Source organism: Babylonia areolata, chromosome 19 (genome assembly GCF_041734735.1).
Source record: "Babylonia areolata isolate BAREFJ2019XMU chromosome 19, ASM4173473v1, whole genome shotgun sequence".
NCBI lineage: Eukaryota > Metazoa > Mollusca > Gastropoda > Neogastropoda > Buccinidae > Babylonia > Babylonia areolata.
The window spans coordinates 2,707,515-2,722,514 of record NC_134894.1 but is presented as its reverse complement, the minus strand read 5'-3'; the positions used below and the strand labels follow the sequence as shown (position 1 = coordinate 2,722,514).

The following is a 15,000-nucleotide window of genomic DNA, read 5'->3' as shown; positions in this document are numbered from 1 at the left end:
GGGAGATGCGGAAAGAGGAGGAGGGGAGATGCGGAAAGAGGAGGGGGAGGGGAGATGCGGAAAGAGGAGGGGGAGGAGGAGGGGAGATGCGGAAAGAGGAGGGGGAGGGGAGATGCGGAAAGAGGAGGTGGAGGGGAAGGGGAGATGCGGAAAGAGGAGGAGGGGAGATGCGGAAAGAGGAGGGGGAGGGGAGATGCAGAAAGAGGAGGGGGAGGGGAGATGCAGAAAGAGGAGGGGGAGGGGGAGGGGAGATGCGGAAAGAGGGGGAGGGGAGATGCGGAAAGAGGAGGTGGAGGGGGAGGGTTTTCGGATTCGGATTCGGATTCGGATGGTTTATTCAAAAAAGGCCTTAGCCCCTTATGAAGGGGTGGTGTGTAAACGTATTTCGAAAACATTATGACAAACAGTATATGATACAATAAAACAAAACAATACCTAGATTGATAATCAGGAACAACTAAATGACCGGATTTTGAATGCTTTGTGTAGATAAGTTGGAAACTGTCTGACTTCTTCTTCACGACGTGACGTCATAAGCAAAACTAGTTTAAACATAGAAGGCTGAGAGTAATATTTCTGGGGTATGAAATTATACCTTAAATCACATAACTTTAGACAACAAAACATGAAATGTAATTCGTTTTATTCTGCATTTGTGCACAATGGACAAATAAGATCATGATCACTATGATGTGTGTATCGAAAATGATGAATTGCAATGTCTGAAAGCCTAAACCTAAATCTTGTCATGACATATTTTAAATGTTTTGCCAGATTCCTGGATAAATACGTTGGGACACAATGTAAAGAGTTGATCTGATAATACACATGAACTCTATCACTTTCTTGCACATGAGCATTCCATTCTTGCCATCTACAATCAATTCATTCCATTCTTGCCATCTACAACCAATTAGTCTGGTGCGGAGATTACGAATAAATCCTGAGATATCCCCCACCCCTTGATTAAGCCAAACAAATCCCATACCTATTTCATAGAGTTTAACTCTCACTTTTGTTACCCAATTAATCTTGCCCCTTACATCCAAATCACACAACATATTATAAGCTTTTCTGGGTAATCTTGATTCATCTAACCGTGTTAATTTCAGCCAGTACCTGATGCACCTCACAGCTGAGTTCAGATGTATTGGGTACCTATTTGTTTCACCATATATCAAATCATTTGGAGTTTTTATTGATACTTTCAGAAATTTCTTTAACATAAACAAATGGACTTTCTCACAATACATTGCAGCATTATCAAGACCCCATATTTCTGCGCCATATTGAGTAATAGGTTGAACTTGAGAGTCGAATAATCTAATAAACACTTCAAAAGATTGATTACCTAAACTAGATAACTTTTGCATAATGCACAATGCCGCACGCTTTCCTCTGCTTGCAAGATCTTTACAAGCGACAGTAAAACTCAGTCTTGTTGAAAAATAAAGACCTAAATATTTATATATATTCACAACAGGCATAGCTACTCCTTCATAGACCCAATGTTCTCTCGCTCCCAAATACCCACCCTTTCTAAATACAATGATGTTACTTTTGGACATATTCACATTTAACTGCAGAGCTGTAGCTGCTCTATGTAGACTATTAAGTTGTGTTTGAAGACCAATTACTGTTTCAGACATTAAAACAACATCATCTGCCAAAAGCAGAATGAATAACTGTAAAAGATCTGTAGAGAATTGTGCGCCATGTCTACCATTATTCACAACTTCATGGGTCAATTCATTAATAAAGAGAGAAAACAAAATAGGACTACAAACGTCACCTTGTTTTACACCGCTTGTGCACTGTATATAGTCAGTCATCCTCCCCCCACACCTAACTCTAATCTTCACACAATCATACATACTCATTATACACTTAAGTAATTTCCCTCTCACTCCATATTTTAACAGAATAGGCCATAATATACTTCTATTTATGGAATCAAAAGCTTTTTCAAAATCAATGAAAGCAACATATAGTTTACGGTTAAATGAAAATTGTCTACTCTTTACTGGAGGGGGAGGGGAGATGCGGAAAGAGGAGGAGGAGGGGGAGGGGAGATGCGGAAAGAGGAGGAGGGGGAGGGGAGATGCGGAAAGAGGAGGAGGAGGGGGAGGGGAGATGCGGAAAGAGGAGGAGGGGGAGGGGAGATGCGGAAAGAGGAGGAGGAGGGGAGATGCGGAAAGAGGAGGAGGGGGAGGGGAGATGCGGAAAGAGGAGGAGGGGAGATGCGGAAAGAGGAGGAGGAGGGGGAGGGGAGATGCGGAAAGAGGAGGGGGAGGGGAGATGCCGAAAGAGGAGGAGGAGGGGGGAGAGACGGACAGACAGAGACAGGGAGACACACATACACACACAAGGAGACACACAGACAGAGACAGAGAGACACACATACACACACAAGGAGACACACAGACAGAGACTGAGAGACACACACACACATACACACACAAGGAGACACACAGACAGAGACAGAGAGACACACATACACACACAAGGAGACACACAGACACAGACAGAGAGACACACACACATACACACACAAGGAGACACACAGACAGAGACAGAGAGACACACAGACACACACAAGGAGACACACAGACACAGACAGAGAGACACACACACATACACACACAAGGAGACACACAGACAGAGACAGAGAGACACACATACACACACAAGGAGACACACAGACACAGACAGAGAGACACACACACATACACACACAAGGAGACACACAGACAGAGACAGAGAGACACACATACACACACAAGGAGACACACAGACACAGACAGAGAGACACACACACATACACACACAAGGAGACACACAGACAGAGACAGAGAGACACACATACACACACAAGGAGACACACAGACACAGACAGAGAGACACACACACATACACACACAAGGAGACACACAGACAGAGACAGAGAGACACACATACACACACAAGGAGACACACAGACACAGACAGAGAGACACACACACATACACACACAAGGAGACACACAGACAGAGACAGAGAGACACACATACACACACAAGGAGACACACAGACACAGACAGAGAGACACACACACATACACACACAAGGAGACACACAGACAGAGACAGAGAGACACACATACACACACAAGGAGACACACAGACAGAGACAGAGAGACACACAGACAGACACACACAAGGAGACACACAGACAGACACACACAAGGAGACACACAGACAGACACACACAAGGAGACACACAGACACAGACAGAGAGAGAAAAAGACAAAGGAATACAGAGGAATGGGGTTCGGAAGGACGGCAGAAAGGCAGAGAGGCGAAACAGAGAGGGAGAAAAGAGAGAGAGGGAGAAGAGAAGGAAAGCGAAAGAGGAGGGGGAGGAGGAGGAGGGGAGATGCGGAAAGAGGAGGAGGAGGAGGAGGGGAGATGCGGAAAGAGGAGGAGGAGGAGGAGGAGGAGGAAGAGGGGAGATGCGGAAAGAGGAAGAGGAGGAGGAGGAAAGGAGATGCGGAAAGAGGAGGAGGAGGAGGGGGAGGGGAGATGTGGAAGGAGGAGGAGGAGGAGGAGGAAGAGGGAAGATGCGGAAAGAGGAGGAGGAGGAAAGGAGATGCGGAAGGAGGAGGAGGGGGAGGGGAGATGCGGAAGGAGGAGGAGGAGGAGGAGGAGGAGGGGGAGGGGAGATGCGGAAATAGGAGGAGGAGGAGGAGGAAGAAGAGGGGAGATGCGGAAAGAGGAGGAGGAGGAGGAAGAAGAGGGGAGATGCGGAAAGAGGAGGAGGAGGAGGAGGAGGGGGAGGGGAGATGCGGAAAGAGGAGGAGGAGGAGGGGGAGGGGAGATGCGGAAGGAGGAGGAGGAGGAGGAGGAGGGGGAGGGGAGATGCGGAAAGAGGAGGAGGAGGAGGAAGAAGAGGGGAGATGCGGAAAGAGGAGGAGGAGGAGGGGAGATGCGGAAAGAGGAGGAGGAGGAGGAGGAGGAGGAGGAGGAGAAGGAGGGGAGATGCGGAAAGAGGAGGAGGAGGAGGAGGGGAGATGCGGAAAGAGGAGGAGGTGGAGGAGGAGGAGGAGGTGGAGGAGGAGGAGCAGGAGGAGCCCAGAAGGAATCAGGGACATCTGGAAGAAACGCAATACACGCGGTGCCAGCGTCTCCTACCCCATCCCTCAGTGTCAAAAACCGACCTGGAAAACACCGCTGTCTCGGAGCCACCCGTCATTTTCCTATTACAGCCTGTGGCGTGTCAGGCCCATTTTCTCTCTCCATACAATCACAATCCCCGTTTTTTTCCCTTTGAAACCTGTCACAGATTTCACTGCGACAAGTCAAAGTTCTATCGTATGAATACGGTGCATGCGCATGGTGCTCTTTCTACTCTTATAAGTTATATTTTCATTTCATTTATTCGTTTCAGCAGATGTGGTGTAAACTGGATCACTTCGTACGCTTTGTCACCTCGAAACTGAAACTTATTATTTATTTATTCACCTACCTATTCATTATTTTACTTTTTTTTTTTTACCGGTTGTCAATAGAAAAGAACCCCTCCACACCATTTTCACCCATTTTAACTCACTCAGTACGGCCAGTCCTCTCTTCTCCTCTACACAGACCCCTCGGATGTCCAGTGGGTGTCTGAATGACCCAACCTTTAGCTTCCGTCGTCAGAATTGTGGTATTCTTTGTCAACATTCACGTCTTCAGTATAAGAGCCTTCCGCTTGCAATATTTTGATGGTAATTGGGCTGAAACGCTGTTAACGTCGCCTATTTCGCCGTTCGTATGGAGAGAGTTAAACCGCCTCCTCAGAAAACAAAACATTTTCAGACCAAGCAATATCTCAAACTCGTGAATCTCAGTTTCTCAAGGAGGCGTACTGCGTTCGGATAAATCCATAATTTTTTTTATACGCTACACCACATCTGCTAGGCAGATGCCTGACCAGCAGCATAACCCAACATGCTTGGTCAGGCCTTGAAAGCATGTACATACATTTTTGTGTACCTATCAGTGTGGATTTCTTCCACAGAATTTTGTCAGAAGACAACACTCCTTGCCATGGGTTCTATTTCAGTGCGCCAGGTGCATGCTGCACACAGGACCTCGGTTTATCGACTCAACGGAATGACATGACGGTCAGTTCGATTTTCCAAACTAGGGAGAAAGGACGAGAGCGAGATAGGAACCCACACCCTCAGACAAGCGTCGTGACCATTCTGCAACCTTCCGTGACATCCAGCACAGACCCTCTCTGCCGGACATCAGCACTGAGATCAGGTGACGACAGAGAGGGACAGACAGGACATCAGCACTGAGATCAGGTGACGACAGAGAGGGACAGACAGGACATCAGCACTGAGATCAGGTGACGACAGAGAGGGACAGACAGGACATCAGCACTGAGATCAGGTGACGACAGAGAGGGACAGACAGGACATCAGATATGAGATCAGGTGACGACAGAGACGGACAGACAGGACATCAGCACTGAGATCAGGTGACGACAGAGAGGGACAGACAGGACATCAGATATGAGATCAGGTGACGACAGAGAGGGACAGACAGGACATCAGCACTGAGATCAGGTGACGACAGAGAGGGACAGACAGGACATCAGCACTGAGATCAGGTGACGACAGAGAGGGACAGACAGGACATCAGATATGAGATCAGGTGACGACAGAGAGGGACAGACAGGACATCAGATATGAGATCAGGTGACGACAGAGAGGGACAGACAGGACATCAGCACTGAGATCAGGTGACGACAGAGAGGGACAGACAGGACATCAGATATGAGATCAGGTGACGACAGAGAGGGACAGACAGGACATCAACACTGAGATCAGGTGACGACAGAGAGGGACAGACAGGACATCAGATATGAGATCAGGTGACGACAGAGGGACAGACAGGACATCAGCACTGAGATCAGGTGACGACAGAGAGGGACAGACAGGACATCAGATATGAGATCAGGTGTCGACAGAGAGGGACAGACAGGACATCAGCACTGAGATCAGGTGACGACAGAGAGGGACAGACAGGTACCATCCACGCCCCCACCCTTCCATCTCCCACATAAACTTGCACATACTCTCATACACATACGCCAAATACGTGAATACGAATGCACACACACACACACACACACACACGCGCGCGCGCGCACGCACGCACGCACACACGCGCAGGCGCAGTACATATTGTCGCAGGTGCCGATGATTTCTTGTAGCGACACTCCCGTCATTAAATTTCACTCTCGGCAATCATATGTTGCAACAGCCGGCCTAAAAAGCTGACACAGAATGTCTGCTGTGTCCGTGGTATCCTGGGAACAACAGAGCTAATATGACAGATCCAGTTACACACATAATGTGGAGCGGTAATAAGACACATCCAGTTACACACATAATGTGGAGCGGTAATAAGACACATCCAGTTACACACATAATGTGGAGCGGTAATAAGACAGATCCAGTTACACACATAATGTGGAGCGGTAATAAGACAGATCCAGTTACACACATAATGTGGAGCGGTAATAAGACAGATCCAGTTACACATATAATGTGCATGTGGAGCAGTAATAAAACACATCCAGTTACATACATAATGCAGAGCGGTAATAAGACAGATCCAGTTACACATATAATGTGCATGTGGAGCGGTAATAAGACAGATCCAGTTACACACATAATGTGGAGCGGTAATAAGACAGATCCAGTTACACACATAATGTGGAGCAGTAATAAGACACATCCAGTTACATACATAATGTGGAGCGGTAATAAGACAGATCCAGTTACACACATAATGTGGAGCAGTAATAAGACAGATCCAGTTACACACATAATGTGGAGTGGTAATAAGACACATCCAGTTACACACATAATGTGGAGCAGTAATAAGACACATCCAGTTACACACATAGTGTTGAGCAATAAAACACATCCAGTTACACACATAATGTGGAGTGGTAATAAGACAAATCCAGTTATACACATAATTTGGTGCGGTAATCAGACATGTCTAGATATACACATAATGAGGTGCGGTTATAAAACATATCCAGTTATACAATAATGTGTTGCGGTAATAAGACACATCTAGTTATGCACATAATATGTTGTGGTAATAAGACATGTCCAGTTATACACACAATGTGAAGCGGTAGTAAGACACATCCAGTTACAGAGATAATGTAAAACAGCAATAAGACATGTTGAGTTACACACATAATGTGGAGTGGTAATAAGACACATTCAGTTATACATTATGTGAAGCGGTAATAAGACACATCCAGTTACACACATAATGTGGAGCGGTAATAAGACAGATCCAGTTATACACATAATGCGGTGCAGTATATTTCACACTGTGACACAACGGGTGTCCCGAATGTGATTCAAACACAAACACCACAGACCAAACCTCCCATCGACACGAGCCGAAAGGTAAATGACCGGTCACCAGACAAATTCAACACGCACGCAGCAGTGCTGGGCCCAGACAGCGACCATGCACAAACCACGCTCGTTTCGGGGTGCCCCCTCATAGAACACAACTGATCAGCGTCTTTCCCCTCATCACGTCTGGGTGATGGTGAAGGGAGGCAGATGAGGGTGAAGGGGGTTGGAGGGGTGGATGGGTGAGTGGATGGATGGGTGGGTGGATGGCTGGAAGAATGGATAAATGGCTGGGTGGGAGGATGGCTGGATGGCTGGACTAGTGGACGGATGGTAGGAGGAGTTTGTATTATACTCCATGTTTGGTGTTTACATATACTTACCATGTCAAACTGATGCAAACTAGGCCTATGGTTTGCTCTGTTTGGCCAAATTTCGCGCGGCTAACAGTGAAAAGACGCCCCTCTTAGTCTGGCCCGCTCTTAGCCAATCAAACGCCTCTAACAGCTATAAGCGCTGAATCATTCCTTTGGCCAAGGCTCTCCACGCCATCTTGTCAGGTTTTCGCTCTGTCTCGTCTAACGCTTTTTTTTGCTATTAAGCGTTTTCATTTGGCCTTATTTTGTTGTATGCGGCTTGCATGTGTATTGTGCTTACATTCTGTGTACTCGTTTCGACTCGGCCCCCTCGATTTCTTCGTATTTTTCTACCTCTGAGTCGATCCCGTCTTTCCTTTCTCTGTTGGGGATCGTATTGTTCGCTGGGTGCTTACGCGCGGTACCATGCCTCGTTTGCCATCCTACGAAGGCAGGGATCATGATGCTCTTGACTAGTTGGAAGGAAGGAAGGAAGGAAGGATGGGTGGGTGGGTGGGTGGGTGGATGAATGGATGGGTGAATAGATGGGTGGATGGATGGATGGATGGATGGGTGGATGGATGGGTGGGTGGATGGATGAGTGGATGGGTGGGTGGATGGATGAGTGGATGGATGGATGGGTGGGTGGATGGGTAGGTGGATGGGTGGGGGGATGGGAGTGTGTATGCATATGTGTGTGCATGTGTATGTGCGCGCGCGCGCGCGCGCGCGTGTGTGTGTGTGAAGAGGGCAAACAATGCAGTGAGGCCTGTTGCTCAGAGCCACATCAGGTATGGGCACATCTCTTCACATCACGAGATACACTGAGCACTGAGCTCACCATCTGATTGCTGCGGTCCTCAAACCATCTGTCTGTCATTCTATCTGTGTGTGTGTGTGCGCGCGTGTGTGCGCTCGTGCTTGTGTATATATTTGTGTGCGTGTGCGCGTTTGCTGCTTGTGTGTGAGTGTGCGTGTTTGTAACAGTGTGTGTTCGCGCGCATATATGTGTGTTCGCGTGTGTAACTGTGTTAGTGTGCGTGTATGCGCGCGAGCGTGCATGTGTGTGTGTGTGTGTGTGTGTGTGTGTGTGTGTGTGTGTGTGTGTGTGTTCATTTCTTTGCAGTCTCTTCATCCCTGGGGAAAAGAGAGAGACGGAGAATGATAACGATTCTGCTTAATGAAGTATGTGCTGCTTTGCATCAGGCCCTCAGGGCGAGGAGAATGAATGAATTGAAGGAAATGAAGGGAGAAGAAGACGACGACGACGAAGACGAAGAAGAAGAAGAAATTAAAAGAGAGAGAGAGAGAGAGAGAGAGAGAGAGAGAGAGAGAGAGAGAAAGAAAGGAAAAAAAGAGAGGAGAGAGCAGCAACAACAGAAAACAGAAAAAGAAGTTAAATCACACACACACACACACACACACACCCTCCAAAAGTCAAAACAAAAAAAAGCCCAAACAAACAAAAAACGGCAACAGAAAAAAAAAACAAAAAAAAAACCCACACACAAAAAACACGTAGAATCAAATCAAGAAGAAGAAGAAGAAGAAAATCATTTTAAAAAGAATGGGAAAAAAAAGAGAGAAACACAAAGGAAAAACGGAGAAAACAAGACAAAACGACAGAGAACTTTTTTTTCTGTGAAATCACACACACACACACACACAGACCACCAGACACTCACCGGCACCTGCCGCTCCTGACGTGGAGCTTTTGGCGCTGACGTCATCATCTTTTGTGCTGCCTCCTACCGTTCCGGGGAGAAGCGTCTGGAACAATACAACCATTGGGAAGGTCAGGGGGAGAGAGGGGGAGGGAGAGAGAGAGAGAGAGAGAGAGAGGGGGTGGAGTGGGGGGGGGGGGGGGGGGGAAAGAAGAATGCAACAGTGAAAGTTCTATTCCTTTAGGGGAAGAAGACATGAGTCACGTGACAAGAGTGAGAGAGTGAGAGAGCAAGTGAGAAAGAAACAGACAGACAGAGACACAGAGTGTCACCCAGAAGGCCAGTCAGCCACAGACACAGAGTGTCACCCAGAAGGCCAGTCAGCCACAGACACAGAGTGTCACCCAGAAGGCCAGTCAGCCACAGACACAGAGTGTCACCCAGAAGGCCAGTCAGCCACAGAGACACAGAGTGTCACCCAGAAGGCCAGTCAGCCACAGAGTGTCACCCAGAAGGCCAGTCAGCCACAGAGTGTCACCCAGAAGGCCAGTCAGCCACAGAGTGTCACCCAGAAGGCCAGTCAGCCACAGTGTCACCCAGAAGGCCAGTCAGCCACAGACACAGAGTGTCACACAGAAGGCCAGTCAGCCACAGACACAGAGTGTCACCCAGAAGGCCAGTCAGCCACAGAGACACAGAGTGTCACCCAGAAGGCCAGTCAGCCACAGACACAGAGTGTCACCCAGAAGGCCAGTCAGCCACAGACACAGAGTGTCACCCAGAAGGCCAGTCAGCCACAGACACAGAGTGTCACCCAGAAGGCCAGTCAGCCACAGAGACACAGAGTGTCACCCAGAAGGCCAGTCAGCCACAGAGACACAGTGTCACCCAGAAGGCCAGTCAGCCACAGACACAGTGACACACAGAAGGCCAGTCAGCCACAGACACAGAGTGACACACAGAAGGCCAGTCAGCCACAGAGACACACCCAGAAGGCCAGTCAGCCACAGAGACACACAGTGACACCCAGAAGGCCAGTCAGCCACAGAGACACACAGAGTGACACCCAGAAGGCCAGTCAGCCACAGACACAGTGACACCCAGAAGGCCAGTCAGCCACAGACACAGAGTGTCACCCAGAAGGCCAGTCAGCCACAGACACAGAGTGTCACCCAGAAGGCCAGTCAGCCACAGAGACACAGAGTGTCACCCAGAAGGCCAGTCAGCCACAGAGTGTCACCCAGAAGGCCAGTCAGCCACAGAGACACAGAGTGTCACACAGAAGGCCAGTCAGCCACAGACACAGTGACACCCAGAAGGCCAGTCAGCCACAGACACAGTGACACCCAGAAGGCCAGTCAGCCACAGCCACAGAGTGTCACCCAGAAGGCCAGTCAGCCACAGTCACAGAGTGTCACACAGAAGGCCAGTCAGCCACAGACACAGAGTGTCACCCAGAAGGCCAGTCAGCCACAGAGACACAGAGTGTCACCCAGAAGGCCAGTCAGCCACAGACACAGAGTGTCACCCAGAAGGCCAGTCAGCCACAGACACAGAGTGTCACCCAGAAGGCCAGTCAGCCACAGACACAGAGTGTCACCCAGAAGGCCAGTCAGCCACAGACACAGAGTGTCACCCAGAAGGCCAGTCAGCCACAGACACAGAGTGTCACCCAGAAGGCCAGTCAGCCACAGAGACACAGAGTGTCACCCAGAAGGCCAGTCAGCCACAGAGACACAGTGTTACACAGAAGACCAGTCAGCCACAGACACAGTGACACACAGAAGGCCAGTCAGCCACAGACACAGAGTGTCACCCAGAAGGCCAGTCAGCCACAGACACAGAGTGTCACCCAGAAGGCCAGTCAGCCACAGAGACACAGAGTGTCACCCAGAAGGCCAGTCAGCCACAGAGTGTCACCCAGAAGGCCAGTCAGCCACAGAGTGTCACCCAGAAGGCCAGTCAGCCACAGACACAGAGTGTCACACAGAAGGCCAGTCAGCCACAGACACAGAGTGTCACCCAGAAGGCCAGTCAGCCACAGAGACACAGAGTGTCACCCAGAAGGCCAGTCAGCCACAGACACAGAGTGTCACCCAGAAGGCCAGTCAGCCACAGACACAGAGTGTCACCCAGAAGGCCAGTCAGCCACAGAGTGTCACCCAGAAGGCCAGTCAGCCACAGACACAGAGTGTCACCCAGAAGGCCAGTCAGCCACAGAGACACAGAGTGTCACCCAGAAGGCCAGTCAGCCACAGACACAGAGTGTCACCCAGAAGGCCAGTCAGCCACAGAGACACAGTGTCACACAGAAGGCCAGTCAGCCACAGACACAGAGTGTCACCCAGAAGGCCAGTCAGCCACAGACACAGAGTGTCACCCAGAAGGCCAGTCAGCCACAGAGACACAGAGTGTCACCCAGAAGGCCAGTCAGCCACAGAGTGTCACCCAGAAGGCCAGTCAGCCACAGAGTGTCACCCAGAAGGCCAGTCAGCCACAGAGACACAGAGTGTCACACAGAAGGCCAGTCAGCCACAGACACAGTGACACCCAGAAGGCCAGTCAGCCACAGACACAGTGACACCCAGAAGGCCAGTCAGCCACAGCCACAGAGTGTCACCCAGAAGGCCAGTCAGCCACAGAGTGTCACCCAGAAGGCCAGTCAGCCACAGACACAGAGTGTCACACAGAAGGCCAGTCAGCCACAGACACAGAGTGTCACCCAGAAGGCCAGTCAGCCACAGAGACACAGAGTGTCACCCAGAAGGCCAGTCAGCCACAGACACAGAGTGTCACCCAGAAGGCCAGTCAGCCACAGACACAGAGTGTCACCCAGAAGGCCAGTCAGCCACAGAGACACAGAGTGTCACCCAGAAGGCCAGTCAGCCACAGAGACACAGAGTGTCACCCAGAAGGCCAGTCAGCCACAGACACAGAGTGTCACACAGAAGGCCAGTCAGCCACAGAGACACAGTGTCACACAGAAGGCCAGTCAGCCACAGACACAGAGTGTCACCCAGAAGGCCAGTCAGCCACAGACACAGAGTGTCACCCAGAAGGCCAGTCAGCCACAGACACAGTGTCACACAGAAGGCCAGTCAGCCACAGACACAGAGTGTCACACAGAAGGCCAGTCAGCCACAGACACAGAGTGTCACCCAGAAGGCCAGTCAGCCACAGACACAGTGACACACAGAAGGCCAGTCAGCCACAGACACAGTGTCACCCAGAAGGCCAGTCAACCACAGACACAGAGTGTCACCCAGAAGGCCAGTCAGCCACAGACACAGAGTGTCACCCAGAAGGCCAGTCAGCCACAGACACAGAGTGTCACCCAGAAGGCCAGTCAGCCACAGACACAGAGTGTCACCCAGAAGGCCAGTCAGCCACAGACACAGTGTGTCACCCAGAAGGCCAGTCAGCCACAGAGTGTCACCCAGAAGGCCAGTCAGCCACAGACACAGAGTGTCACACAGAAGGCCAGTCAGCCACAGACACAGTGTGTCACCCAGAAGGCCAGTCAGCCACAGAGTGTCACCCAGAAGGCCAGTCAGCCACAGACACAGTGTGTCACCCAGAAGGCCAGTCAGCCACAGACACAGTGACACACAGAAGGCCAGTCAGCCACAGACAGTCACCCAGAAGGCCAGTCAGCCTCAGAGACACAGAGTGTCACACAGAAGGCCAGTCAGCCACAGACACAGAGTGTCAACCAGAAGGCCAGTCAGCCACAGAGTGTCACCCAGAAGGCCAGTCAGCCACAGACACAGAGTGTCACCCAGAAGGCCAGTCAGCCACAGACACAGAGTGTCACCCAGAAGGCCAGTCAGCCACAGACACAGAGTGTCACCCAGAAGGCCAGTCAGCCACAGACACAGTGTCACACAGAAGGCCAGTCAGCCACAGAGTGTCACCCAGAAGGCCAGTCAGCCACAGACACAGAGTGTCACCCAGAAGGCCAGTCAGCCACAGACACAGTGTCACCCAGAAGGCCAGTCAGCCACAGAGTGTCACCCAGAAGGCCAGTCAGCCACAGACACAGAGTGTCACCCAGAAGGCCAGTCAGCCACAGACACAGTGTCACCCAGAAGGCCAGTCAGCCACAGAGTGTCACCCAGAAGGCCAGTCAGCCACAGAGACACAGAGTGTCACCCAGAAGGCCAGTCAGCCACAGAGACACAGAGTGTCACACAGAAGGCCAGTCAGCCACAGAGACACAGAGTGTCACACAGAAGGCCAGTCAGCCACAGAGACACAGAGTGTCACCCAGAAGGCCAGTCAGCCACAGAGACACAGAGTGTCACACAGAAGGCCAGTCAGACACAGAGACACAGAGTGACACCCAGAAGGCCAGTCAGACACAGAGACACAGAGACACACAGTGACACCCAGAAGGCCAGTCAGCCACAGACACACAGTGACACCCAGAAGGCCAGTCAGCCACAGAGACACAGTGACACCCAGAAGGCCAGTCAGCCACAGAGACACACAGAAGGCCAGTCAGCCACAGAGTGTCACACAGAAGGCCAGTCAGCCACAGAGTGTCACACAGAAGGCCAGTCAGCCACAGAGACACACAGAAGGCCAGTCAGCCACAGACACACAGTGACACCCAGAAGGCCAGTCAGCCACAGACACACAGTGACACACAGAAGGCCAGTCAGCCACAGAGACACAGTGACACACAGAAGGCCAGTCAGCCACAGAGACACACAGAGACACAGAGAAGGCCAGTCAGCCACAGACACACACAGGGACACAGAGAAGGCCAGTCAGCCACAGAGACACACAGAGACACCCAGAAGGCCAGTCAGACACAGAGACACACAGAGACACCCAGAAGGCCAGTCAGCCACAGACACAGTGACACACAGAAGGCCAGTCAGCCACAGAGACACACAGTGTCACCCAGAAGGCCAGTCAGCCACAGAGACACAGAGTGTCACCCAGAAGGCCAGTCAGCCACAGACACAGAGTGTCACCCAGAAGGCCAGTCAGCCACAGACACAGAGTGTCACCCAGAAGGCCAGTCAGCCACAGAGACACAGAGTGACACCCAGAAGGCCAGTCAGCCACAGAGACGGGGGGAACAAAGAGACAGACAGACAGACAGACAGAAAAGAAATTCAAGGCCAAGTTTTCTTCCTGACCAACAATAACAAAGGCGATAGAGCCTTCCCCTGTATGCCTCCCTTGGCGGGACCGGAACATTGTCCACGTCATCCCAGACACGGCCGTTGGGAACAAAACAACAACAACAATAATAATAATACATAATTTTTCTATGGCGCGATATCCAGCACCAATGCTGCTGAAAGCGCCTTACATCATCCAGCCCACTATTCACATAAATCAAAAGCACACCCCAGAAATGAATCCGACAATAAAAACTATCTAGTAAATAAGGCTCAGATTAAAACAAAATGCATTTCATAGAACACACACACACACGCACACACACACACACACACGTGCGCGCACGCCAACATTAAATATCAACTGCACTTAAAACAGAATTGCACAGGCATTAAAATATTTCTAACAGAAATCTGTTCGCACA

General features: G+C 50.4%; 1 protein-coding gene across 3 annotated transcripts in view; it reads right to left on the bottom strand.

The window, feature by feature from the left end:
• LOC143293375 (DNA mismatch repair protein Mlh1-like) overlaps positions 1–15,000 on the bottom strand; it is a 182,461-nt gene that overhangs the window by 37,172 nt on the left and 130,289 nt on the right. For all 3 annotated transcript variants that reach the window (XM_076604183.1, XM_076604184.1, XM_076604185.1), the window contains one exon: positions 9,462–9,546. In XM_076604183.1, coding sequence (XP_076460298.1) covers positions 9,462–9,546 — 85 coding nt within the window. The remainder of the gene's footprint in view (positions 1–9,461; positions 9,547–15,000) is intronic.